General features: G+C 63.5%; 1 protein-coding gene across 1 annotated transcript in view; it reads right to left on the bottom strand.

The window, feature by feature from the left end:
• Positions 1-652, bottom strand: part of LOC118452570 (DNA-directed RNA polymerase II subunit RPB1-like) — a 2,452-nt gene extending 1,800 nt beyond the window's left edge. Inside the window, exon 1 of the mRNA XM_035897119.1 lies at positions 451-652. Coding sequence (XP_035753012.1) covers positions 451-612 — 162 coding nt within the window. The 5' untranslated portion in view covers positions 613-652. The remainder of the gene's footprint in view (positions 1-450) is intronic.
• Positions 653-658: the final 6 nt, after the last annotated feature.

Raw genomic sequence — 658 nt, 5'->3', positions numbered from 1 at the left:
AGGGGGCCCCCAGGGGGCGGAGCGGTCACAGAGAGGACACAAAGCCATGGGGCCACCATGGGGCCACCATGGGAAGATGAAGCCACAGGGCCACCATGAGAAGATGAAGCCATGAGACCACCATGGGGCTGCATGGACACAGAGGGGACACAAAGCCATGGGGCCACCATGAGAAGATAAAGCCACGGGGCCACCACGAGGCTGGGTGGACACAGAGGGGACACAAAGCCATGGGGCCACCAGGAGAAGATGAAGCCAGGAGGCCACCACAGGGTTGCGTGGCCACTCTGGATCTATGGGGCCACCACGGAGTCACCCCAGGACAGGACCCTCCACCCAAGGCAAGGACAAAGGACCCACAAGACCCAGGTTCCTTCTGCTCCTCCCACCCCTGACGTCCCAGGTCCCCCCCTCTCCCCACGGTGTCCCGTGTCCCCACGATGTCCCCACCTTGGCCCGTTCGGCATCGCGGGCGCTCTGGCCCAGGAGGAAGACGGTGAGCGAAGGCGTTTTGGGTTTTTTGGAGATGTTGATGAGTTCCTTCAAGCGGGGGACGCCCAGGGTGACGTTCTTGGCCGAGACTCCGGCATAGTGGAAGGTGTTGAGGGTCATCTGGGTGGCCGGTTCACCCAGCGACTGGGCCGCCAACGCTCCCACC

Source organism: Egretta garzetta, unplaced genomic scaffold, assembly GCF_000687185.1.
Source record: "Egretta garzetta isolate BGI_Z169 unplaced genomic scaffold, ASM68718v1 scaffold1187, whole genome shotgun sequence".
Lineage (NCBI taxonomy): Eukaryota > Metazoa > Chordata > Aves > Pelecaniformes > Ardeidae > Egretta > Egretta garzetta.
The sequence above is the reverse complement of the archived record's forward strand: the minus strand, read 5'-3'. Positions and strand labels throughout refer to the sequence as shown.